The sequence below is a fragment of the Schistocerca piceifrons genome, chromosome 7 (assembly GCF_021461385.2).
Source record: "Schistocerca piceifrons isolate TAMUIC-IGC-003096 chromosome 7, iqSchPice1.1, whole genome shotgun sequence".
Lineage (NCBI taxonomy): Eukaryota > Metazoa > Arthropoda > Insecta > Orthoptera > Acrididae > Schistocerca > Schistocerca piceifrons.
The window spans coordinates 418,844,730-418,870,381 of record NC_060144.1 but is presented as its reverse complement, the minus strand read 5'-3'; the positions used below and the strand labels follow the sequence as shown (position 1 = coordinate 418,870,381).

At 42.2% G+C, this 25,652-nt stretch overlaps 1 protein-coding gene and 1 non-coding gene across 2 annotated transcripts in view; one reads left to right on the top strand and one right to left on the bottom strand.

The window, feature by feature from the left end:
• LOC124805750 (myrosinase 1-like) overlaps positions 1-24,174 on the top strand; it is a 103,756-nt gene extending 79,582 nt beyond the window's left edge. Inside the window, exons 14-16 of the mRNA XM_047266318.1 lie at positions 2,942-3,086; positions 4,630-4,778; positions 24,076-24,174. Of these exons, the coding sequence (XP_047122274.1) occupies positions 2,942-3,086; positions 4,630-4,778; positions 24,076-24,174 (393 nt within the window). The remainder of the gene's footprint in view (positions 1-2,941; positions 3,087-4,629; positions 4,779-24,075) is intronic.
• On the bottom strand, positions 17,515-17,598 carry Trnas-gga. Its single transcript is given in 2 exon segments — positions 17,515-17,549; positions 17,559-17,598. It is a non-coding gene; the product is annotated as a tRNA-Ser (tRNA).
• Positions 24,175-25,652: the final 1,478 nt, after the last annotated feature.

Here is a 25,652-nt window from a genome sequence, read left to right as displayed (position 1 = left end):
ATTTATAAAATGATGGCTCGTTTCTACTGTTCTAACAATCATATTCAATAGATAAAAATGTCGTTACAATAAGCAAGTCGTCACATGTAATACCAACACGTACTGTGTTAATAAAACTCACCCGCTACATGTTTCTGCTGCACATTATTCACAGTAAAGAAATTTTAATTAATTGAAGATGATTGCTCGAGCAATCGAAACCAATCTTCATCTCACGAATGTGTGATGAGGATAAGAAAATATGTTTCACTTATTAGTATTCCATGAAAATTTTCGCACAGAATTACGTGAACCTGCTTTCGTAGTAGAATGGGAGAATTTCATCCAGCAACATACATCTCAGACAGACACTACAAAGTTAAATTTAGTAGGATAAGAGGCGACGATCAAGGAAATGAGCAACCATTACACTGTTTGAGACGTTACAGATGCAGTTATAACCATGAAAACCATGCTGCACCTCATTAGTTCCATAAGCATAATTTCTTAAACATGGTTTTTGCGTGATTGTGTATATAATATTACTGTCCCATTCGTTATCACGATGACATAATTAACACGTAAGTCACTGAATTTGGCATAAAAAGCTACAAAACGGACAAAAGACACAGAGGTTGTGCTAGTAATGAAATCAGAGATTTTCATAGCAGATCACAGCATTTTCTTTCTCTCGCTCACTTCTAACTGAAAACATAGACATCAAGGTTTACAAAATGTATATCGTATGTCTGTCCGAATATTTATTAGTTGTGTAAGAAACTGAAGTAAATCAGTCAAGAATTTTTGGATCATTTTGCTAACAACGTTTCACCTTATACAGGATGCCCTGGAAATGTTGCGACAAACTTTGAGGAATTGTACAGAGTAACTCGAGGACCAAACAGAGAATAGAAACCATTGTCTTAACACGTCATCTAATGATTCTGCAGAGCGTCGAAATAACAGGTGCTGGTGCCTGCCATTAGGGCACCCGTTCGACAGAAAGTATGACGGTAGGTGGAAGGTCTCTCAAAGTTGTTTGTTACTCATCGATCGTGACTGATTGGCGCGATCGTCAGTGGAGATGATGGATGTAGGTGCTCCGTAAAAAGGCCAAGTCTCTTACGAATGAAGTGCTCTGTTGCCTTGGTGGATGACGGATTAGAACGCGGGTTTACGAAGATCAGACTTCAACGCTGCTACATATTTACCACCCACTTCTATGGTGTTGAAACATTGACAGAATCGTTGAGTAAGCGGATGGAGGCTTTTGAGATGTGGCTATACAGGAAAATGTCAAGAATTCCGTCGACAGTGCATAACAAAAATGACGAGGTTCTACGTAGAATGAAGAAAGAGAAAGAAGTACTGGCCAAAGTAAAAGCAAGAAAGATTCAGTACCTGGGACACGTCATGTGGAACAACAAGTTACCATCTCCTCCAGATCGTCCTGAAGGAAAAATACCAGGGAAGAGAAGCGTTAACCGAAGAAGGATATCCTGGTTTAAGAACATCACAACGTGGACCTCTAAACATCTACAGAGCTAATTAGAGCTGCACGTGACAGGAAAGACAAGATAGTTGCCAACATCCGGAACGGATATGAACCAGAAGAAGACGAAAAGAAGTGAATTTACTTCTGTACGACAAAAACATCGTAGATTTTATAGGGCTCTGGGAGAAAAATAGACTGCAGGGGGATACTCCTGTCCAAAGCGATCATAAACAGAGCCAACAGAGCATCCCATTCGTAAGAGACAGGGTCCTTCCTCGCAGCAACTAAATCTATCTTCTTCACTTGCCATCGCGGCAATAGGTTGTGATGACTGACTAACAGATAATATTGCGAGACATTCCGCCTACAGTCCGTCAGTGTACAAAGTCACGTTTACTGCTGAAGGGGTGGAATAGTGGCAGGCGCTGGCCCCTATCACTTCGACGTTCTGTAGCTTCGTTGGATGACGTTGCTGGGCACAGGTTCCAATCCTCTATTTGTCTCTCAAGACTCCCTCTACAACTCCTCGAGGTTTGTCACAACATTTCTGGGACTACCTGTATATTGGCATAACTTTAGGGTACAATGTGCTCCACAGAATACCAGTGTTCTGTGGGAAGTAGCTCTCAATAACATTGCGTTTTCTCTGCATTAACGTCTTTAATTGGTTTTAAATTTTATTACGGTATCTATGTTATTAGTTATAATCTGAAATTGTAGCTTTCAATGAATAAAACAAGTGTTCCTCATTTTTTCACATTTTATTAACCATCAAAATGAAAAAGATGTTCTGCTAAAGTACCAGGCTTCGCACAGTATTCAATTACAGGAACAGTTCAGTAACACCTTACGGAAAATGTGAAGACAGACTCTGGTCTAAAATTGTTGTTTATAGCAAACGACAGTTTCAGAATGTAGCTATGAATGTGAGACAGATTTCTCATTAATTCTTACCTTGTTCCTCGATTTTGCTCTCTGTTCTAGGTTAAGACGTAGAGACGAGCTTATATAGTTTACTATACAGCTCGCTATATTACGAGATAAGCAGGTTAGTCAGATCCAGACAGTAACTGCATATTCAGATTAATTACCATTGTTCTGATGCACCAGCCTACCTGATCCTAGTTCTTATCTGGTTTACCACGCTCGTTCTGGCAAATGCTGGGCTGGTCCTCAATCTACTCCTCATAAAATACGATGCACGAACAGTTAAGATATGATAACAAAGAGAACAATAATACACGTTTCGCAGACAACTGTGGCACGTAACTTAACTCCCTTAGGTCAAATGACGACTGTGGAAGAGTGTCCAGTCTACAATCTCAAATAAAATAATTTCATAATATCATGAAAACAGAGACCTTAATGGAATGGGCCAAACGCTAGGAAAGAGAACGCAAGTTGAATGCAAAGACAGATTTCACTAGCTCTGTGTGAAGTGGGTATCATACGATGCATCTTTTACAGTTGGGTCTGTTCGCGAACCCTATCTTCGTGGACGACGACTACCTGGCTGTGGTGCGAGAACGTGTGGACAACAACAGCAGAGCCGAGGGTCGACCCAGGTCTCGGCTGCCCAGCTTCACAGACGAGGAGAAAAGGATGGTCAATGGTCAGTACACCTGCTAAAGGGGCAGCAGGTGCAATCATCCTTCCTGCCTTCAGTTCTGCTACTCATTCCTGCAGCCCCTCCTTGCCCTGTGCATTATTGTCTATTCTACATTACTGTATGCTGCCTTGGTTGAATGCTGGCAAAATTGGAAGTCTTGGGCATCGAAGTTACGCGTACAACACGAGCGATGTATATCGAGTCCCTCACAGTCGAAGCAGCGAATTTGTTTTCAGCATTTCCAAGGGAATACCATACAATGCTATAAATAGTAGTGACTCTGTTATGATACCAAGGGAAAGTATAGTTTCGTGACAGAAATTAATTCCTGGAATATATACTGTGGGAAAGTGCTTAGAGTTTTGTTGGGAGTACATCTTGTTGCCAACTGCGGAAAAAAATACGTCCAAAGTCACTGTCAGACAAGCGCTAAATTTTACAAGAAAACCTGTGATTTCGAGTTATAATTCGAGTGCATTGCACAAAATGTAAGAGAAGGCATCAATAAGGAACAATACCCGGTTTTACAAGTTGAGCACTGAAAAGAGTGTCATTGTCTTTGCTACTGGGTGAGGATCTATGGAGTAGATACCATAGCTTCTGAAAGTGAACAGTCTATCGTGATCATGGGTAACTATTATAGATTCTGTCGCGAAGTGTGTTATGTCATTGTCACAAACGAAAATGTCCCCATCGGTGGTCACAACAAAGCCGTAGATATTGACGAGTTGTATCTCACAAGTCGTACATGCGACAAAGGATATTTGGATCCTTCGGGCCTGTAGAATCGAAGAAATACTTTATCCTTCGTGTGAACTCTCTGGGTATAGCCACTATAGAGCTCCTAATAAATCATTTTATTTTACCTGGTACATAACAGATTGATGGAAATTGTATAGAAATTTGCTAAAAAAAGGATCGGTCACGATTTCGTCAACAATTCTGTAAAGTTAGTTTCATCTGACGATTGATCGGTCACCACGCAAAACATAGGAGAGTTTATGGAAATCTTAAAGTCATCTATTAAGAGAGGTCGTCCGAGGGAAACAGATGACTCCATATATTCCAGTACTTACATTTCCATAACATACACCTGTCAGGGAAATAACTTCTATTGCAAATTCTTCCAATATTTATCAGAGATATTCCTTGGCTACGGAAAGCAAGATAAGCTGCCGGATAGGTATACCACACGCGACATTGTCCACGGTGAGGATATCGCTGACGAGTGAAGTAGATACAATTACTCCTCTTTTTATTACATCGCTTTAACTTGAATGAGTAATATTATGTTTCCATTTATTATTTTCTTCAGTTCACAGCGCCTTCGTCTCTTGTCGTTTGTGTTGGCAACGATTCAACAGTGAGGCATTCGGTATATATCGCTCGTACCGCACAGGTGACTTCGATACTCAGGGGTTCTTCCAAATTAGCGAATGCATTTGCCAGTGCTTCCTCCAACGTTTCTACACATTGTAGTTCTTTCTGTATCCTGCAGTTTCTGCTTTCGTGGCTACTGTACTAACCGCTGGCGTATCTTTCGCAGGATCTGCGGACTTCTTTGCTTTGAACTCATACACAACTATGGTTGTGATGTCTGCGGAATTTGGTTTCTCGCCCTCGTGGGGTCGGGACACGGGTACCTACAGGTCGTACAACCTCTCGTGGCCCGCCAGCGGAGCCACGTGGCTACGGGTGAGTGAACTGCAGATGTTTGCCACATTAGCTGTGCATGCAATCATTGCTTCTAACCCGAAAATCCCTGCAACGCGTGCGTCATAATCTTTCTGCTCTCAACTCATACTGCAAAATAGAATGTTATTTATCACGAGCTTGCGACAAACGCCAGATTACGTAAAGGGGAGTGACAGTTATTAGAGACCAGTGATTGTAGGCATCATTAATGCTGGCTGGCTCTTCACCCGAGAAGCGGCAGGCCATCATTCAGCACGATAGGCCTAGGAAAATTGATTCGCTTCTAAAAGTGCTAAGAGACATTCATCGTTACTTGTTAGGAAACAGGGTATCAATTTACTGACGTAGGTAGTAAGCTGCAGTCATTTTTACAAGACCCTAATAGATCGGTCAACTCACTGCGTCAAGGGATCAGTGAATACTAAAGGACGCCTAGCATTATTATTAGGAATCCTCAGCGAACATGACCCCACATCACCCCAAAGCTCGTCATATTTCTTGCAAAAACTATGAGACACACACTTGGACGCCATAGCGCTCTTCAATGCACACTGACAGTACAGAAATGCCTCTAACTAAATTTAGTGCGGTTCATAATTTCGGTACAAATAGACGCCGAAGGAGGGCAGTTTAACAATAAAAACAAGTGCGACAAGTATTTTAATTAACTACTGTGCAGCTTTGCTGCTAACTTAATACAATTTGTGGAGTCTTATGGGTACTTGACGTCGAGGGCACTATTCCGCATCTAGCTGTAATTTTTCTCTATTTTCTAGAATAAATAATGTGGCATCTGCCTTCTTAATTGTTATACAGCAGTTACAGAATACTGTATACAGACTCATACAATTACTCAATACTAACACAGAAATTAGACTACAATAGTTTTTTTCTACTCAACTTTTAAAGACGCATTTTGCTTAAAAGTGTTATCTATTCCATGCATTACACCACTCTGTCTTTTCTACCTCATTCTCTCTATTGCGCCGATTGGAGTGGCCGCGCGGTTTGAGGCGCCTTGTCACGGATGGCGCAGCTCCGCCCGCCGGAGGTTCGAGTCCTCCATGGCTGTGTGTGTTGTTCTTAGAGCATGTCAGTTTAAGTAGTGTGTACGTCTAGGGAATTATGCCCTCAGCAGTTTGGGCCCTTAAGAATTCACACACATTTGAACATTTTTTCCCTCTATTTATCCCCCTTTATTCAGTTGTATAGTTATCTCCCTATCCCCACTGTAAAAAAAAAAAAAAAAAAAAAAAGAGAAATCCGACTCTACCACTTTTCCTCTTGGTCTCTCTGTGTGTCTTTCATCTTACCTACTCCCCTCGCAGCCATACAAATCACATCTTCTAACGTTACTCTTCCGCATTTTACCATCAACTCCATCGCACCCACTTACCACAGTACAATAGTGCTCAAAAATATTTTATAGTTGCAGTGTTATGTGGTCAGTACCGTTTGCTTGCAGTAACGCATGTAAATGTGTCGCTTCATCAAGAGATTCACACACAGTGATTACATAGCTAGTAAACAAGCAAGGTCATAATAGCAATGTAAGCATGTATTCTTTTAGTTGAAAAGTACTTTGTAATTTGCTTTGGTTGTACGGTGTATATTAACTATTGTTACTGAGGCATTCAGTCAGTGTCTGTTTATTTGTCGCCGGCCGCGGTGGTCTAGCGGTTCTGGCGCTGCAGTCCGGAACCGCGGGACTGCTACGGTCGCAGGTTCGAATCCTGCCTCGGGCATGGGTGTGTGTGATGTCCTTAGGATAGTTAGGTTTAAGTAGTTCTAAGTTCTAGGGGACTAATGACCTAAGATGTTGAGTCCCGTAGTGCTCAGAGCCATTTTTTTTTTGTTTATTTGTCGAGATAACTAGAAGCATGCCAATCCACAAACAATATAAGGTTGGTGTATGATAAGATGTTTCGCTTGCGATGAAGAAGGGAAAGGAGTAGTGTTGCGCTGGTAGAGACTGTATCATATCACAACAGGTGTATGGCCGGCCGGAGTGGCGGAGCGGTACTAGGCGCTACAGTCTGGAACCGCGCGGCTGCTACGGTCGCAGGTTCGAATCCTGCCTCGTACACGGATGTGTGTGATGTCCTTAGGTTAGTTAGGTTTAAGTAGTCCTAAGTTCTAGGGGACTGATGACCTCAGAAGTTAAGTCCCAGAGTGCTCACAGCCAATTTTGAACAAGTGTGTGAAGTCGACTGCAAACTGAAAGGAACAGTAGCCATTAAGCCAAAGTCAAGTCGTCCTCGAAAACAACAAGGAAATAAGACAGAATGATATTTAAGCAGTCGGCTGATGATCCAGGAAAACTGGTTCGACATGTTAGGGATGATCTGGAACAGCGTCATGAAATGAACCTATATGTCTATCTAAAATGTCGCCTAATAGCAGGTGATTGGAATGGTAGACGACCATCGCGTAAATCACGTACAAATATATAAAATGTAGGAAGACCAGAATAGAATTTGGAAATGAACATCTAACTAGGAGTGCTAGAGACTGGACAGGTTTCATGGAATGGTGAAAGGAATTTTAATGTATTTTCTTCTGATGGTGTGCAGTATATATGAGGATTAAAAAACCAAATAAAGTATCAGGAGCGTGGTGGTGGCAGCTGCATGGCGTGGCGATTTGTTCCGAGACGTGAAGTTGGTTCTCTAGTCCAAATAGAAGGCAAAATGGATCGTTTCCAGTACAGTGTCATTTTAAGAAAGAATACTATTCCACATGGGTGGAAGAATATGCCGCGTAACTGGATAACGGTTCATAGCACACCTCTGGCCACATGAAAAATTATAACCAGATAAAAATATCAAGTTTTTGGAGTTGCCAAATCCAAATGAACAGTTCTGGCATGCATCGGATCGACGAGTTCGACACAGAAGGGTCAACTGCTGCTTCTTTATTGACAATTGGTCAAATCCCCACTTGTCGTATTACAAAAGCTTATAAGTTCAGTACCAATCAGATGTGCAGCTGTGATCAAAGCCCATTGGCATGCGATTAAATACTGATTTGTTCGTCAGATTACAAAATAGTTTTAGTTTATTTTTACATACTTCGAACTACAAATTACTTACGAACCACAAGAGTGGTTATTTATGTTTTGATGTAAGATAACTTCGTTTAAACTAAATTTAGTTTTGTACTAAATGGATTATAATTTCGCACTTTTCAACTATCCACTGGCGGTTTTTTCGATTATACACTTATCTTTATCTAACTGTAACTAGTGCTTTATACAAAATACGTTTGAGCGCTACTGTACCTACCTGCAGCTACTTCAGTGGAGCAGTACCAACTATCATGGTTACTACTTTCATGTCCATTGCATTTCTTTAGGGCAATACATTACCAACAGGTCCAGTAACTCGCTCGCTTCATACCGTAATTACCAAACTGTGTTACTGTTTTGATTATTATCGTCACACTAAGACACATCATGCTATTGAGCCTACAGTCTACTGGCTGCTGCTACTGAACTGAAGACAAACGCCCATCGTGACAGAAGGGCAACTCTTCCGCAAATTGCTGCAGATTTCAATTCTGGTGTACTACATTTTTTGGCTCCTCGATGTAGATGAAGTTAAGGAATTTTACTACCTAGGCCCTTCCACTGGCTGAAAGGGCATCTCTGGCCATGAGAAACCTGCTAACATCAAACACAGGTCTTAATACGAGGAAGAAATTTCTGAGGAACGTACATTTTTAGCACAGCATTTGATGACAGTGGGACTTGTACTAAGGTAAAACCGGAAAGTAGAGAACAGAAGGATTTGAGATGTGTGCTATAGAAGAGTATTGAAGATTAGGTGGTATGATAATGCAAGGAATGAGGAGGAGGTTCTTTGCAGAATCGGCGATACAAGGAACATATGGAAAATACTGACAGAGACAGGATGATAGGACATGTGTTAAGAAACCATAGAATAACTTCCGTGGTACTATAGGCAGTTATAGAGGGTAAAAACTGTAGAAGTAGACAGAGGTTGGGATACATGCCGAAAATAACGTACATTGTCAAGAACGTCGTCTTTCTGCTCATCGCTCTGCAAACTGTCGTTTTTGACCGCTAAATGTGTGGGTATCAACGTTCTAAGGGTAAGGATGGTTCCACGGACGCCCTTTATGCCACCCCCTTGGCCTCTTCGTGTCACTTGTTAGCGGCGGTGTGTCTGAAATGGTTTCCTCGGCCTCTCATGAGAAAGCTGCATGATTTCAATCGTGGGAGTCGCGATTCTGACCTCCATAGCAGAGTGGTCAATACAAGTGGTGCACTGTGTGTAAGACGGGGTGTGACGACCTTCTCGTGTTGGGACACGTCCTCGGTGGCGTTAGGCAGAATTGTGGTGACATTTGGTGCCAATGTGGCGTCATTAACTTACTTTATGCTCACATGGATTTCAGAACTGTAGTCTTTTCTTGCATACGTCGATAACTTGCAGTTTGAAGTGCTGCAGGACGCCACGCTTTTACACCGTTACAAGGTAATATTATAGATATCTTTGATCGAAATTTCGAACTTATGTTTCAGACTGGGAGATAGTTATCGGGTTTCGAAGGAGCGGTCATTTAATTTTGTTTTTTATTGTATATAGACCCTCAAGACTCACTAAAATCATATATGTGCAGTATATATAAATCCTCAAGAATCGCTAAAACACGTAGGTACCGTCCTTGTAGTAATTATTGTAACTATTCCCTCAGGTATCTTTTGTCATTGAGATAGAGCGAATAATATAGTCTACTCGGCCAGGAGTACAAGGAAGGACATAACACAACACTAAAAGGTGGTTTATGCAACCACCAACATTCTTCCTCAGTTTCAGTTCGCCATGAGTCAAGATCTATATTTGGTAAAGATATTAGCTGCTTACATTTGTAACAAGAGAGACACGCTTAGAATCAATTACAACTTGTCGTACTAGTATACAATGGAAACGTCAACTTGCCATGCACCGTACAGGAATGTTCAGTTCTTGAATCTAGATAATCAGATAATTCATATTTGGACTATTGAGGTACGTTTCTAATGTCTTGAATTGGTAGGGTCTTCCCGTTTCTTAATTTATTTTCGAAGAGAGCTTATTGAAAACCACTGCACTGGATTATGAAACTCCACTGTGAACAATAGCCAAGGAGGAAAAATCTATACGACTTTTTTACGTCTTGTATTCCGATTGTTAAAATCACAGTGTAGTTGAAACACAATTTTAATATCAGCAACAAAGACCATTAAGGAGTAAATGTACCTTGATGTGAGTGTAATAACTCTGAGCTCCTCAAAACGATCATTTCACGCTTTCCAGCCATCTACTTTACACTATATTACGCGATTATGTACTTCACACAGTATTCTTACTGGTTGTTCTTGTAAAATATACACCTTTTTCATATCGTGTTCACTGCCGCTGGACATAATTCCACAAGACGACACTCTGTGAAAACATGCATCGTAAGCCAGGCTCTTTATTTCTGAACGATGAGAGATACTGGTCCAGTTACACAATCAGCTCGTAGTCCATATTTCCAATCATCGTGGAACGCTTTTCGGTCCTGGTGATTTTTGAAACATTCCAGTTTTCTTTCAGGATTTTGCCGTCTCGAAATAGATGCCCTTGTACATTTATACCGCTTATCTCGCATATCCATTACAAAGATTATTTTCGAATTTCCTTTTGGTTTGATCGTTTGCTTTTAACTTTTCTTATATATATAACGTTTCATACTTTCCGAAGAAAAGTCAAAATTTTTGCACCTGTGTTCCATGTACAATGTTTCTCTGATTTTCTTGTGTTTCTTCATAATACATAACAACCAATCTCTGTCTTTTAAAATATGATGTTTATTGTTTCATTAGCTGCATTCATCACTGACAGTTCCAGTTAGTTTCAATAAGCAAAACATTTAGTAAAATGATTAATGCGGAAGAATTTTCTCAGACACATATAGAGAGCAAACACGTGCGACTACGGACCTCTCCTGCAACGACATTCGTAGAGAACCCTCAGTTTTGCGGCAGATACGTTTCACAAACGTGTCGATGAGCTGACTCAGCTTACACTCGATACAGGGTGTAAGGGTATAAATGCAGATGTCTCTGTTGGTTACTAAAGGCGACGTAATGAACAACATTACATCAATATTTACATTTGCAGACTAATAATTGTATGAGTACCAATTACTAGTAGTTTGTTTTTAGATTGGTTAGTTCCTCCAAGTACATGTGTCAAGAACAAGCCAGTAATGCTTTTTTTTTCCCTGGGGTGTTGCAGTGTGGACGCAAAGTTTATACTGACGGGCGTAGCGGTCCACCGCGCGGAAATCCATCTGCTGGCAACGCACCACACGCACGCGACCGTGCCGAGAGGGGCGCGGTGAAACGACAGAAGACAGGGGATAAAGGGGCATGGAGCCTTTTGACAGGTACTGTCCAGAGAAAATGGCAGACTTCAACGACGCCTATCAACATTTCCTGACGGATGCCCACTGTCAAGCGACAGTAAATCATAGTTCGATGTTCTCTGGTCGCTAAGGGTGGCACAAAGAAGAGCCATTAAGTGTCATCCTTGCCCAGGAACGTCAAACCGGCGAGCCAATTGAGATAACTCAAGAATGTTACAACACAAGGGGCGTGGAGCCTTTTGACACATACTGTCCAGAGAAACTGGCAGACTTCAACGACGCCTATCAACATTTCTTGACGGATGCCCACTGTCAAGCGACAGTAAATCATAGTTCGATGTTCTCTGGTTGCTAAGGGTGACACAAAGAAGAGCCATTAAGTGTCATCCTTTCCCAGGAAAATGAATCTGGCGTGTCAAACGAGGATACCGCACGAATTTGACAACACAAACATGGAACCAAATCGAGATGTACGTGACACGGCCACCAAGAGAAACTTCATGAGAGGGCAGAGACGGCGGGATTACACGCAACAGACGGACAAAAATCCCTACTGACAGCTGCGGCGACGAACCCCCCCCCCCCCTTCCCCTTATATTGTGCCTCGGAACAGTGGAACTACTGAGTGTGTCAGTGAACAGTGATTATATGGTTCTTAGTTCAATGCATATACATGTGTTTCTGTCAGAGAAACTTTCACTCGTGTGTTTTGCAGGGGTTCGATTTATTGGTGTTTGTTAGACTGACTCTTGTATTTTTCAGGTGTTTTATTTATTGGTGTTTTTTTTTAGATGTTGACTATTGTTCTTTCAGAGCTGCTTTATTGATCAATGTTTGTTCTTGTGTGATGTATTTGATTTGTGATATTTTGTTTCATAAATTCATTCCTGTGGCATTGCTTCGTTTATCAGTCAGATAGCTATTCATTCTCATTGGACTGTGATCGATTAGCCTTTGCATGGGGCATATTTATAGTGAGGAACCCCATAAGGGTAACAATCACACAATTAATTGTAGTTTCGATATAAAGACACAATGATCATTGTTTGCTAACTAACTGAAATATAGTAGAGTGATTAAATTAGTGCCACATAGTTATTTTAATTATACAAATTATTAGTTTTATAAGATATAGAATTTTTTTGCGATAACCACTTTGTAAAACATGTTTTTTCTCTTATCTTTTTTTTTGCTTTTGCGGATTGTGCATTGTAATGTTCTGCTTTATAATACTGACGTTATTTTTATGTTTTTTTTTAATTGCTGTGGCACCTTCGCTATTTTCATAAATTTTACTTGTTAATAAACAGTCATAAATTTTCCTGTGATCAGTTGGCTCTTGCAATGAGCAAATACTGGTGAACTGCTTAAGGGTAACAACCAGAAATTGTTTTCATATTAATGACACAGGAATCATTGTTTTTACTTGCTGACCGAATTAGGTCTACACTATCTTTTAAATAGGTGTCACAGACTGTTTTTTTTCTCTTTGAAGTTGGTAGATTCTAAAGATGTATTGAAATTATTGTGTTTTAGCAAGTAGCTGGTGACCTTTTGCCTTTTCTTTACATTTCTGATTTAAGTTGGGTGTGAGAAGCCTGCTTGGGGATGTCCTAGCATGGCCAGAAAATTCCCTGCACAGTCTTTTCCCGGAGCGTTGGGGTTATGAAAGGTCTCTGTTGGATTCCTTTCATGTTAATTTCTAAAATCTGTTGTCATTTACGGCTTCAATTGCTCTTCTAAATTTACTGTGGCGTTTCTGACTATCTGGGAGGAGACTGAGTAGTGGAACTTGTTACTTTTACACATAAACAAGAACGATCTGTCACACTACTACACTTTAAAACACAGTTTATATGTAATTCATGTCACACAGTCTCATACGGAACCTACATCCGCTTTCTTTTATATACTGTATATGATAAGATATTGTCATCCCCCTTCCCTTCTGTGTGAGAGGATGAATGAGCAAATGTATTTCTAGTTGCATGCTTGAGGGTAGAAGACAAGCCTGTCTGGTAGAGAACAGTAGGACCAACGTCGGAACAGGTAGCTACGCTCTCTAAAAGCAAAGAGATTTCTATCCTTAGTATGGTCCTGTCTGTCCCTTGTCATGTTGGTATTGGAAGCTGCCCCTCTGGCCACTCCCGTTGGTGTTTGTGAGCCACCCCTCAGGAAGGGACCAGGTCAGTCTGTCCGTGGCGAGCGTCTGAAGTGGTAAGATCTCCGGCTAAGCGCGTGTCTGCTAAGTCCGTAGGACAATGGATTTCTTAAGTTCAGCCTAACTGAAAATTTAATGACCTTTATTTCAGGTTTAGCTCTAAAATATCTAATGTTATCTTAAATTGCAGCGCAGTGTGATTCTCGTGTGAAGTTCAGAATATATTCCGGTAGTTGCTTTGTCACTACTTTGTGAGTAAAGTGGAACCACGTGTTGATCAGTAACCCTAACGAAGTTCATCAATCTTAAATGCGAATGTGCGTGAGATTATAACGTCTCGTCTTGACCATATTTTTCAATATAGCAACTTTTCTTTACGTTCAACCCACGTGGGGTGTACTTTGTGAAACCAGTACCACGTGCTTATACAATTGTTTGGTCCATCAGGTTAATAGTAAGACGAAAGTAACCAGTTCGTGGTTTTTCTTTTATAAATTGCTTTTCGATCTAATTTATTTTAATTACCAAAATTATTGTGGAGTTACACTCTTTGTGTAAACCAAGTTGGCCACGTGAAGCATGTGGTGTAATCATCAAAGTAGCCCTCAGCTATTCTTTTCGGGAAGATTTCACAAAGAGTTAATATAAATTTAGTATACCAGTGTGTGGTAATTACATGACGGACAGGATTGTGCTACAAACGTAGCTTCTTTGGGTGAAAATTGAATCGGTTGGTAGTGGTTAATTTTCTCTTGCATATGTTTGAACGTTCTTTGTGTGTTGTTTTATGAATGCAGTGTTGTATGAAGTCTCCCAATCTTGGCTCCATATTTGATGTGTTCTGTAAGATTACAATCTCACATTTTCACAATCCTAAATAAGGCACCAGCTTAATTACTACTCAAGTTTAATATGCTGAAATTTCAAGGATCAATGTTAAAATAAATTTCCAAATATAAACTGATTTATTTCTTTTTATTTAAATTCTCTTACGCACACACACACACACACACACACACACACACACACACACACACACGCACATATATATATATATATATATATATATATATATATATATCACCGGTTGTCATATGACTATTAAAAGATTATAATTGATGTTAGTCTGGTTGGGAATTTGGTAAGCTAGACTGGATATCTGGTGAAACAGTTGCGCAGTAATGCAAGGTTAACTTCCCCAGACAGCTCACAGCTTTTAAACCGCTTTTATTGTCTATCAGTTCCGCTTACACCACAAAATAAAGCAACAACATTACAACATGCGAAGTAATTCTTATTGTGAATGTGTTGGAGTGACAGTAGGAGACATGACTCACAATCTGTTTGCACATAGAATCCATGTAGACAAGCAACAACAGTAATCAAACATCATCAGCGATTAACAATGTGTACAGTAATTCTGTTGTGTCAAAGTAGCGTAACACTTCTAAAAATAATTACGAAATTTGTGCATAGGTGTATCCTTACCCTTACTTTCTGTCTACTTGAGAATATTTCAAAGGTGTGAACACAGAGGAGAGAGAGAGAGAAAGAGAGAGATAGAGTGTGGTTATAGTGCTGATAAAGAGGAGGGAGTGTTACCTGAGCAGCAAGCTGCATCAGCTGAACATCCGGACCATTCATTTACATGGCATATTACGTGAGATGTAGAATGTACAATTTAAAACAGTTGGTTGAAGGGAACGCTTAAGATATCACCATCTGGAATCTTTGAGTGCTCTTGCTCGTGTAGTAGGTCGGAAGTTGCATCGTAGCGGCAAGAATGTTGGCATGAGCAAAAGAACAGCTTGCCAGAAGCAGGACGCTCTGCTACTGTTTGTTCCATTCAAGTGGTGTAATGCTTTTCTTCTAAACGTGAACACGTACTCTAACTTTTGTAGTACAGTTTGCAGAGGATCCTTGTAATCAAGTGCAGTCATGGCTTCGAATGAACAGGCAGTAATGTTTAATATTCTGTGTTTGAAGCTTAATTTAAATTTCACGATTAATTCCAGAAAATCTCGGGCAAGAACCACAGAAAATATTTCACCCTAGTTCTCCCTCCCCGAGGATTTTGCATCACAGTCCACAACGGTCCAATCACCCCAACTAAAATACTAAAAGACCAGAGACTCGCAATATATGAGAAACTAACCTGGTATCATCACCTATTAATCCTACAGAAGAACGCCCACAACAGAAAATCTACTGATAAGCCGAATATGGGGACTAAATTTATTTTTCATACCTACAATACCCTCATCTATCTCATCCATAACTAGCCCACGGTTGTGGGGACCTCCACCTTTCCTTAATTTAACCACTGCCACAAAATCCTAGAGCGCCATGCGCTCCGACTGGTCTTTCTCATTTTCTATTTTCCACAGTGTACTAGTCATCGAATTTTCCCATCTCTTTCGACACATTGAATACCTATTCCTCTTCTACACTTTCCGTAAACTTGTCTCCCACAGCCAGTAATCTGCTCCATTCTTGAGAAGCCCAGCTAGCTGTTGCACCTGTATCAACATGTCCCAACTTCCCTCCACCTCCATGCACTGCATATCCTTTCCCAAGAGAATTTCAGCTGCCTTCCTCTCTGACACTATGAACTCGTCCTCGACATTTGCCCTTTCTTCCAACTATACTCGACAACACACATCCCTTCCATCGCCCCGCTGTCACCACAATTCTATTCCAACAACTGCGTCCCATTTCTCAGTTCGTTCCCTCAAAGACATCCCTCAGCTATCTGTATCCAACATCCTGCCCAGTACACACCACATCCCAGTTCTCTCTCACATTTTCCACGAAGCCATCCCTCCATCTAACAGGAGCTGCTCATGCATGATTGTTTACACCTATGGGCGGGTTTAGTGACATCTCTGAACAGTGGAAGGGACTGTTTCTGTGCTACATTATCCACAGTCAACGTATATCTTCAAGAGTTGTCGGAACAGGGGTGATGTAAAACTTTTTCTGATATTTGTATTTTAATTAACGCAAGGTATGCAGAGACAGAAGTTTTTTTTTATTATTTTATATGTACAGTTGTAATGGTACTTCCGAACTTCGAATTTTCTTTTTTCGATAAGGAGGAGACTCACATAATATATGAAAACTTGAGCAGACAGTCGTACAAAGGGAAACCTCTGTCAAACACTTTTACCTAAAGTCTTTCTTCCTTTTTGCGTTATTTCCTTGTCTTTTCTCCTCCTAGCCTCTGTCTGTACGGCTGTCTGTAAACTTTTAAGTCCCTTATGATGATAATTACAAGCAAACAGACATATCACATTGTACTTTTCATTTTATCTGGCACTAATGCTAAGATTGTACCGTATTTTTAACAGCCCATACTTTTGAGTAACTTTCTCATTCTTGATCAGGATTAGCTGGCTTGTATTTGATGTTTAGCGACTATTGTGGGTGTCTCAATGAGGTAACTGAAACTGCAGTTAAAAAAAAAAACCTACTCGCTGAATTACATACTAAGTCCAGTTCCCCAGTGCAAACAAGATAGGCGCCATTGAGATACTTAAAACTCATGGTGATAGAATAATTAACCAAGGCAGCTACTTGTAAATCATATTACTTCGTTTTCCGTATATTTATCTCGAACCGTTAACGTGACCCACGTCATAAAAAAACGCGCTACAACGACTACAGTTTATTTTCAAATGGAACATCTAATTTCAAAATGATTTGCCTTGTAGTAATTTTTAAAGTTACGTCTGGAAGCAATGATATCATTTACGTATCACAAATGTTCAGAAGCATTACCAAGCTTCAGACTATGCTCAGACCCGTGCTACATTTTTTCACAAATATCTGTGGACTTACTGCATTCATTTCTGTTGCTATACTCCCCTGTAGATCGCTCAAAGTTGTCGGCAGGTGAAGCACATAGGCAGATTCCCTCATACCTACATAAAAATAGAATCTAGACGGCACTTGGTAGGGTGAGTTGTAGATTGACGGGCCAGTGTGCCCAGTGGCACACGGCTGGTCAGGAAAACTGTTTTATTCAGCTTCAAATAACCTCTAAAAAAATGGTTCAAATGGTTCTGAGCACTATGGGACTCAACTGCTGTGGTCATAAGTCCCCTAGAACTTAGAACTACTTAAACCTAACTAACCTAAGGACATCACACACATCCATGCCCGAGGCAGGATTCGAACCTGCGACCGTAGCGGTCGTGCGGTTCCAGGCTGTAGCGCCTTTAACCGCTCGGCCACTCAGGCCGGCTCAAATACACTTCTACATCTACATCGACACCCACTTCTACATCTACATGTACATCTACATCTATACTCCGCAAGCCACCTGACGGTGTGTGGCGGAGGGTACCTTTAGTACCTCTATCGGTTCTCCCTTCTATTCCAGTCTCGTATTGTTCGTGGAAAGAAGTATTGTCGGTATGCCTCTGTGTGGGCCCTAATCTCTCTGATTTTATCCTCATGGTCTCTTCGCGAGGTATACGTAGGAGGGAGCAATATACTGCTTGACTCCTCGGGGAAGGTATGTCCTCGAAACCTCAACAAAAGCCAGTACCGAGCTACTGAGCGTCTCTCCTGCAGAGTCTTCCACTGGAGTTTATCTGTCATCTCATTAACGCTTTCGCGATTACTAAATGATCCTGTAACGAAGCGCGCTGCTGAGCGGTATTCATGCAGTGGGCGAACAAGCGTACTGTAACCTACTTCCTTTGTTTTCGGACGGCATTTCCTTAGGATTCTTCCAATGAATCTCAGTCTGGCATCTGCTTTACCGATGATCAACTTTATATAATCATTCCATTTTAAATCACTCCTAATGAGTACTCCCAGATAATGTATGGAATTAACTGCTTCCAGTTGCTGACCTGTTATATTGTAGCTAAATGATAAGGGATCTTTCTTTCTATGTATTTGCAGCACATTATACTTGCCTACATTGAGATTCAAATGCCATTCCCTGCACCATGCGTCAAATCGCTGCATATCCTCCTGCATTTCAGTACAATTGTCCATTGGTACAACCTCTCGATATACCACAGCATCATCCGCAAAAAGCCTCAGTGAACTTCCGATGTCATCCACTGGGTCATTTATGTATATTGTGAATAGCAACGGTCCTACGACACTCCCCTGCGGCACACCTGAAATCACTCTGACTGCGGAAGACTTCTCTCCATTGAGAATGACATGCTGCGTTGTGTTATCTAGGAACTCTTCAATCCAATCACACAAGTGGTCTGATAGTCCATATGCTCTTACTTTGTTCATTAAACGACTGTGGGGAATTGTATCGAACGCCTTGCGGAAGTCAAGAAACACGGCATCTACCTAGGAACCCGTGTCTATGGTCCTCTGAGTCTCGTAGACGAATGGCGCGAGCTGGGTTTCACACGATCGCCTTTTTAGAGACCCATGCTGATTCCTACAGAGTAGATTTCTGGTCTCCAGAAAAGTCATTATACTCGAACGTAACATGTGTTCCAAAATTCTGCATCTGATCGACGTTAGAGATATAGGTCGATAGTTCTGCACATCTGTTCGACGTCCCTTCTTGAAAACGGGGATGCCCTTTTCCAGTCCTTTGGAACGCTACGCTCTTCTAGAGACCTACGGTACACCTTGCAAGAACGGGGGCAAGTTCCTTCGCGTACTCTGTGTAAAATGGAGCTGGTATCCCATCAGGTGCAGTGGCTTTTCCTCTTTTGAGCGATTTTAATTGGTTTTGTATCACTCTGTCATCTATTTCGATATCTACCATTTCGCCATCTGTGCGACAATCTAGAGAAGGAACTACAGTGCCGTCTCGCTCTGTGAAATAGCTTTGGAAAAAGACATTTAGGATTTCGGCCTTTAGTCTGTCATCCTCTGTTTCAGTACCATTTTGGTCACAGAGTGTCTGGACATTTTGTTTTGATCCACCTACCGCTTTGACATAAGACCAAAATTTCTTAGGATTTTCTGCCAAGTCAGTACATAGAACTTTACTTTCAAATTCATTGAACGACTCCCGCATAACCCTCTTCACACTACATTTCGCTTCGCGTAATTTTTGTTTGTCTTTAGTAACATGAGGCAGAGACACTCCACTCTGGCGACCCTGGCCATCATCGGCTCACAGTTGATGGGTCCAGGTAAAGCGATGCACGCGTAGGCAGCCTGCGTTGCTGATGTCAGGTCAAGCAATAGCCGGCGGCCTGACAGTAGCGTCAGCGACGCTCTGCTACTTCTATTGCGATGGCTATGAACGGACGCTGCCAGCAACTCAGGTCCCGCTCGCGTCCACGGCAGAGGCAGGTGAAGACCGCTGGGCATGGCGAACGACGCGCCGCCCACTGCCAGGGCGTGCAACTGCAGATGCCATGGGCAGCTCAGCGACGCTGTGTAACCTAACCTAACCTAACCTAACCTGAGTCAGGCTCAGCGCAGGAGGCGGCTTGCCCGACCCAGTGCCAACCCATTGGCTGCAGCTGTGCTGCCAAGTCACCTTGTCATATAGCATGGGCATGGTGTGGTGATGGTGCTGCTGGACTCCGAATGAATCTGATTGAAGATACATAATTATTTATACAATTCTGAGGCGCACTTGTTGCACTATTACGCGGCCCACAGTGATTTACCTTACAAAATGTGTCTTTCCCAGGCATGGGGACACCTACATGCCGGCTTCTGTTATTACGGCTGCGAGTTGCATGTTTGGCCAAGCTTGGCTGTCCCATCTTGCAATCCTTCTCCACGTACTGTACTCACAATCCCGCAGCTGGTACTACGTCACTTTGAGGGCGCTTCCTTACAAATTTCATTAAAAGTGAGTAATGACAGTGCAATGCTCACATACCTTGAGATCGGATGATCTTGGAGGCCAATGGTGGAATGAAAGATGCGAATGCCGTTTTCAGAAGATAGACAACTGAGGCAGCTCATTATTCAGAAATGCTCTTGTATGCACCTGGCCATCACATCACGTTGTTAAATGAAAATTTCAACATGTTTCTCGCAGTTGCTTAAAAACCGTAATTTCCAAATTGTGCAGAATAGCCACTTCTACAAATTCTTCTTCCGCGAAAGAAGAACCGACCGTAAAAGTTTTCTTGGGAGATTCTGCGAAACACAAGCTTTTGAGGGTCTTTCTTGTGCTCAACTACAGTATATGATTGTTGTGTTCATATTCTCAAGCTGCGGCGTTTCTTTTCCGCTGAAATGGAATGTACCGTCATCACTGAACACTAAACATAAAAGTTAATCTCCACATACAGAATGGTTTCACTATACTCTACACTTTTTTATGAACACTTTGAAGGGCTAGTAGCTACTGAATTCTATATGGTTTTAAACACAAATGTCACCCCGAAACACGCCAAACAAGCACACGAGGAACAACCGACTCTTGGATTGCACGACGAGTGGATCACTGCGGACTGTGTGCAGACGCTTTGTGGATGCATTTCGTGCCCTGGAAGTGCACATTGCGGTTATCCGTTCGTTTCCCCTTACAAAATCTGTTAGCGCCTTGAATCTGTTGATGCCGAATCGAATGTTGTGAGATGCAGGAAGTGTAGTCTCGGACGAAAATCACGCCGCACTGCTCCAATGTAATTGGATCTCTTGAACGAAAACGCAACGTTACTTTTGTTGCGTAATGCACATGGAGTACTGTACGGGCGAGCTAGCTACCATGTGAACCCGCCGCTTAAAATTGGCTTCAAGGTGAACTTTACGTTCGATGTCTAGGGATAAACTTCCCAGAATCTCGACTCTAGCCCTGTGTTAGAAGTCCAATGTATTTTAATATTCCATGTTTAAATAGTGGCGTTCGCTTTTCTAATGATATAGTCTTTTTCTGAAATTATACACATGTTCCGGAGCCATAAAATGACTTGCGCAGTAGTGATGTAGATGTAGACTGTCGAGGTATGTCACATTACTGATATTTCATAAGTAACAACCACGTTCGGTCTGCTTGTGTACAATAAACAAAATGTTATTTAAAGTCAGTGAACAAATATTATCGGAGGAACATTTGTGGTACGTCTTACCGTGAATCATAAAAAATGAAGGCCTTATACAACAATGTGTTAAATGATGATTGCATTGCTATACACACTCCTGGAAATGGAAAAAAGAACACATTGACACCGGTGTGTCAGACCCACCATACTTGCTCCGGACACTGCGAGAGGGCTGTACAAGCAATGATCACACGCACGGCACAGCGGACACACCAGGAACCGCGGTGTTGGCCGTCGAATGGCGCTAGCTGCGCAGCATTTGTGCACCGCCGCCGTCAGTGTCAGCCAGTTTGCCGTGGCATACGGAGCTCCATCGCAGTCTTTAACACTGGTAGCATGCCGCGACAGCGTGGACGTGAACCGTATGTGCAGTTGACGGACTTTGAGCGAGGGTGTATAGTGGGCATGCGGGAAGCCGGGTGGACGTACCGCCGAATTGCTCAACACGTGGGGCGTGAGGTCTCCACAGTACATCGATGTTGTCGCCAGTGGTCGGCGGAAGGTGCACGTGCCCGTCTACCTGGGACCGGACCGCAGCGACGCACGGATGCACGCCAAGACCGTAGGATCCTACGCAGTGCCGTAGGGGACCGCACCGCCACTTCCCAGCAAATTAGGGACACTGTTGCTCCTGGGGTATCGGCGAGGACCATTCGCAACCGTCTCCATGAAGCTGGGCTACGGTCCCGCACACCGTTAAGCCGTCTTCCGCTCACGCCCCAACATCGTGCAGCCCGCCTCCAGTGGTGTCGCGACAGGCGTGAATGGAGGGACGAATGGAGACGTGTCGTCTTCAGCGATGAGAGTCGCTTCTGCCTTGGTGCCGATGATGGTCGTATGCGTGTTTGGCGCCGTGCAGGTGAGCGCCACAATCAGGACTGCATACGACCGAGGCACACAGGGCCAACACCCGGCATCACGGTGTGGGGAGCGATCTCCTACACTGGCCGTACACCACTGGTGATCGTCGAGGGGACACTGAATAGTGCACGGTACATCCAAACCGTCATCGAACCCATCGTTCTACCATACCTAGACCGGCAAGGGAACTTGCTGTTCCAACAGGACAATGCACGTCCGCATGTATCCCGTGCCACCCAACGTGCTCTAGAAGGTGTAAGTCAACTACCCTGGCCAGCAAGATCTCCGGATCTGTCCCCCATTGAGCATGTTTGGGACTGGATGAAGCGTCGTCTCACGCGGTCTGCACGTCCAGCACGAACGCTGGTCCAACTGAGGCGCCAGGTGGAAATGGCATGGCAAGCCGTTCCACAGGACTACATCCAGCATCTCTACGATCGTCTCCATGGGAGAATAGCAGCCTGCATTGCTGCGAAAGGTGGATATACACTGTACTAGTGCCGACATTGTGCATGCTCTGTTGCCTGTGTCTATGTGCCTGTGGTTCTGTCAGTGTGATCATGTGATGTATCTGACCCCAGGAATGTGTCAATAAAGTTTCCCCTTCCTGGGACAATAAATTCACGGTGTTCTTATTTCAATTTCCAGGAGTGTATAAAAAGACATTTTATACCATGGAACAGATATTCAGCAGCAGCGCAGTTAATTTATATTTTGCCTTCGGCAAGGGACGAAATAATTTAACACAAACAAGATCAGTTTGGACCTTGGAGAAATGTAGGAACACTCGAGGCAATTCTAATCCTACAACTAATCTTAGGAGATAGATAAAGGGAAGAAACCCTTATTTTTATAGCATTAGTAAGTTTAGATAAAGCTTTTGACAATATTGACTGGAATATTCTCTTAGGAACTCTGAAAGTATCAGGGGTAAAATACACAGAGCGAACCGGACGGCAGTTATAGAGTCGAGGGTCATGAAAGGGAAGCAATGGTTGAGAAGGGAGTGAGGCAGTGTTGTAGCAAATCGCCGGTGTTATTCAATCTGTATACTGAGGAAAGCACTAAAGGAAACCAGATAATATCACTTGCTCTTAGTACTATCTCCTCCTCTTCATTTCTGATTCTATCAGTGGCTTTGTTCTCTATAAACTATTTTGACTTTATTTCGTAATGTAACTATATTTTCGTTGTAATTCATTTGCTTTCAGATCGGTGTTACTATTTTCATGTGTCAGTAAGTAACTATGCAGTTCATAACTTGCCCTATTAAAGTAGTGGAAGTTATGAAGAGATGCTGGAAGTGATCCCTTGAACATGAAGACACAGTTGCACACGTTTCTACACGTTCTTGAAGACGTGGACAGAACACCGGGAGCGATGTTCCGAATGTAACGTGTCAATGCCGCTTCGAGTTCTTGGATGGTGTGCGGATTGTCGTCACAGGCCTTGCCCTTCAACGTACCCCATAGAAAGTAATCCGGTGGAGCCAAGTCGGGCGAACGCGGAGGCCACAGCCCTCTAGAGATGATGCAATTCATCGCCTTGTGGGCTGTATGTGCAGTCACCCAATCCTGTTACAACCAGGCATTCTCAATTTCGTCCTCATTCATTTCAACTAGGATCGACTCCAGAACGCAGGTTCAGTACCGTTCTGCATTTATAGGTCCTGAAAGTAGATCGGCGCACCGATGCGATTACGAATCTCGGAGCACCAAACACCAACCGTTTGATCATGCAGTGGGGACACGTTAAATTCGTGCGGATTCTGGCTAGTAATGTAACCGGGGAGATGAAACTATGCCTCATTCGTGAAAAACGTTGTGTCAAGAATCCCCTCACCATTGTTCTGCAGGAAGGACAGAAACCAGTTGCAAAAGCTCACATGCACCGGGCGATCGGTGTCTCGCAGTTCATGCGCGCCCGACATTTTGAACGGATACATGGACAGTGACGTCCCCCGAGAATCTTGCGAGAGGAACCCACGGACACGTGGGGTTGCTGAGCTAGTCGTCTAACCGATTTCCTTGGACTTAGCAGCATCATGTCTTGCACCTCCGCCACCGTCTCTTCGGTTGTGAATGTGGATGGCTTGCCTGATTTTGGAGCAGTATGAACGCTTCCGTTCTTTCGAAACTCGGTGATGAAGTTCCGAACAGCATCGTGGTTAGATATCTTCACTCCTGAGAACTTTGCTCCAAACGCATCTTGTCCTGCTTGAGATAAACTTGTCTCCATTGCGGAACACATGCTCCCCAAGAAAAACTCTTTGTTCAATCGTTAGCATGATTACCTGGATCACAATGATGTCACACAAGACGTTAGTCTCCAAAAAAACAGGACATGCAAAAAAAAGTACAAACATCTGGTCAAATATGGTTCTAATGTGTTAAACAGTGGAAAATGTTGTATTAATAATTGACAATCATGCTGGTCATTACTTAGCACACCACAATATAGAACTGCATAGTTACTTTCTAAACACCCGGTATAATATCAAAATCAGAGCTATTTCTGACGACAGATAAGGCATCTTTTTTGTCTTACGTGATTCCTGTCTTACTTGGGTAATTTATTATTCGTTTTGCTAAATTTGGTCATAATCTAGCTTACTCTTAAGGGAGAACAGCTTTCAAAAATGCTAAGAGTTTTATTAGTAAACCTGTTGTACTTTTAATTCATGTCATGAGTACTGTTTATACCGCTGCACTACATTTCTTTAATAATTTTCTAAAACAGTCAGTTTTTGGCTTACTTACGTCTATCTTGGCTTCATATATAGTAAATTTCACGTAGAGATCAGTTTTAACTTTAAAGTAATGCACTGCTTGTCATGGATTGGGAGGTCATTGACTCTTGGTTCTATAGAATTATTTCGTTCCATATATCAGTCCTTAAAAACATTATCAGTGGCTGTTTTGAGCAGTCATTTACCCAAGACGGAAAGTTTACAACAGGGCGAGAGATCAGTGATATGTTACTGACGCCACGAAAGCTGACTCGAAGGGTTTTTAGAAAATCTGGGTTAAGATCACCAACAACAAAATATTCCGATTGTATTTTACTGTTATATAGGCCAATAGATCCATAACATATTACAGTTGTCTATAGGTGCTACTTACTACTATAAAATAAATAATGAAAAAATCAAGTAACCAGCTGCATTAGACATAATTATCAGAATTGTTGACCTAGGTTCCGTTAGTTTATGATTATCATCTTCAGAAGGAGAGCGTGACACCTAGAAATTACAGCTTAGTTACAGAATGTCCAAGGAAAACAAAAATTGCAAAAGCGAGTAAAATACTAAAAGTCAACAGTATGCACTGAATTGTTATATGTAGTTTTGGAAAGATAACGTAGTTATGGTAACTTCCGTATAGACGACACCATGTGTAGAGCACGCAATACGAGTTAATACACAAGTAAGCA